The sequence below is a fragment of the Callorhinus ursinus genome, unplaced genomic scaffold (genome assembly GCF_003265705.2).
Source record: "Callorhinus ursinus isolate GAN/ISIS: 27379988/994484 unplaced genomic scaffold, GSC_fseal_2.0 scaffold17, whole genome shotgun sequence".
In the NCBI taxonomy this organism is placed as follows: domain Eukaryota; kingdom Metazoa; phylum Chordata; class Mammalia; order Carnivora; family Otariidae; genus Callorhinus; species Callorhinus ursinus.
The window spans coordinates 14735653-14737755 of NW_027397079.1; the positions used below are offsets into that span (position 1 = coordinate 14735653).

The window sequence follows — 2103 nt, forward strand, 5'->3', positions numbered from 1 at the left end:
CACACACACACACACACACACACACACACACACACACACACACACACTGCGCACGCTCCTTTCCCCCCTCCCCCCACCCCGCCTCCGGGCTCAGGGCCCAGGCTCTCAAGCCTTACAGCACATCTCCAGAGCTTTCTAATTAGTGTTCTGTGGGGTTTGGGGTTTTTATTTCCTTCGCCAGGCTGAACAGTCAAAAGAAGAGCAGAAGCAAGGTTTGAATGCGGAGAAACTGATGCGACAGGTCTCCAAGGACGTGTGCCGGCTCCGGGAGCAGAGCCGCAAGGTGCCTCGGCAGGTGCAGTCCTTCAGGTAATCTGCCCCGCCCGCGACACTTTGGGCTTGTCCCCGCGCCGTCTGAGTTATGCTGCAAGTCCGCGTTAGCCTACGAGACCCCAAATCCTCTCCTACCTTGTGAGCTTCGTTTGCTCCTTCGTGAGGTTACAGACTCCCCCGGCAGCGGCCCTGACCCGAGTCAAGCCCGGCTCCCAGGAACTTGGGGTGCCAGAAGCGGATGGCGCATCTCACTGAGAAAACACAGAAAGGCATAGGGCTTCTGGGCTTTTTGTTGTTCCTTGGGCCCCTCCTGGGCGCCCGCGCCATGCCGGGTCGGGGATACTCCCCGGGGGCTTGGGGCGTCTGGGGTGCCCTGCGGCTGCCACCAGCCTGGATGGGAGAGCGGGGTGCTCCGTCTGCCCCCAGCACTGGACACACACACACACACACACACACACACACACACACACACCCTGCCTGCTTGTATGACGTGGAATCAGGGGCCCCGTGTTCCTTGGTCCTCTGATTTGTCAAGGGAAGTTCAAAATCAGGAGTCAAAAGTGGCCACTGATTCAGGGATGTGACAGCTCCGGCGTGAGCCGAAGAAACCCACTAGCGGCACGTGCTCCGTTGGGTTCTCCTTCTGGCCTTCAGTGACGTCTTGAGCTCGCCCCCTTCCCTGTAAGGATGCAAACCACAAAGAGAACTCTTGTGCCAGGGCCCGTAGTTCTGGGCCTCTCCCTTTCTTCTCTCTCCTTTCCTTAGTTTAGAGCTTTTCCACCTCCGCACTTGCTTCTTGACCCCACACTTCCTCCACCATCTACATGGACTCTTAGTTTCTCAAAGGAAGGCTGGTGCTTTTCTTTTTTCTCTATTCTTCTTTATCACTACCGGCGTGCCCTGCGTAACAGAACACATCCTCAGTAAATATGTGTGGATGGGGGTACTATGTATGATGTGAAGAATTTTGCACAAAAGTGAATATATTGCTCCTGTCTTTGGTAACTCTACAATCTTAAAACCTTATTATTATTTTTTTAATACTCTCCTAACCTCTGAAAGCTGTTCTGCCCGGTATTTCTCAGTGTCTCCCTTTTGGGTTGTTTCTCCTTATCCCTGCTTCGGGATTGGGGACAGATCTGCCTTTACTACAGGCACGTTCCTTCCTTCCCCTTCACTGGGACTCATGGGATCACTCAGCAAGCGTCCCTTCCCTGAGCATGGTATCGATTTTAAGGAAATTTTCCTGGTACCATGTACTTTTCTACACGGTCCCTGAGAAGTTCCCTGGGACTTCGGACTTCTTGCATCCTCTCCTGCCTCATTTAGAAGCACTCATAACTGACCCGCTGGGGGTTTAAAAACTGTCTGACGCTGGAAATCCAGGAAGGGGGAGATTAACCAGAGGCCGGAGCTACCATGCTCCTTTATATGCTTTCTATCCTCCCGTAAAGGGGGAAGATGGTCTTGATTTCATGGAGTTCTGCCTGAGGAAAAGACCTCCTGCGCAGGCTTGCAGACACTACGCTGTTCTTGGGACTCTTTTTAAAGGGCACAGAGTATTTTCAACATCATATTCAAGCCGGTTTATTTCTCACCCCTGCCTCTAGGGAGAAGATTGCCTACTTCACCAGAGCGAAGATAAGCATCCCGTCCCTGCCAGCTGATGATGTGTGATTACACCCCCTAAAGAAATTATTCTGTCACCTGTTCACTTCTTGGGGAGGGTACAAGACTGAACTTTGGTTTGGCTTGGTTTGGTTTTGGGGAGGGGGGTTCTTTTTGTAACGTAACTGTCAAACTCTTAAAGAGCTTTTGTTTCACATCAGA

At 52.3% G+C, this 2103-nt stretch overlaps 1 protein-coding gene across 2 annotated transcripts in view; it reads left to right on the forward strand.

Moving 5' to 3' along the window:
• The window catches only part of WWC2 (WW and C2 domain containing 2), a 198998-nt gene extending 196895 nt beyond the window's left edge, over window positions 1–2103 (forward strand). For both annotated transcript variants that reach the window (XM_025886237.2, XM_073902287.1), the window contains 2 exons: window positions 182–309; window positions 1884–2103. In XM_025886237.2, the coding sequence (XP_025742022.2) occupies window positions 182–309; window positions 1884–1950 (195 nt within the window). In that variant the 3' untranslated portion in view covers window positions 1951–2103. The remainder of the gene's footprint in view (window positions 1–181; window positions 310–1883) is intronic.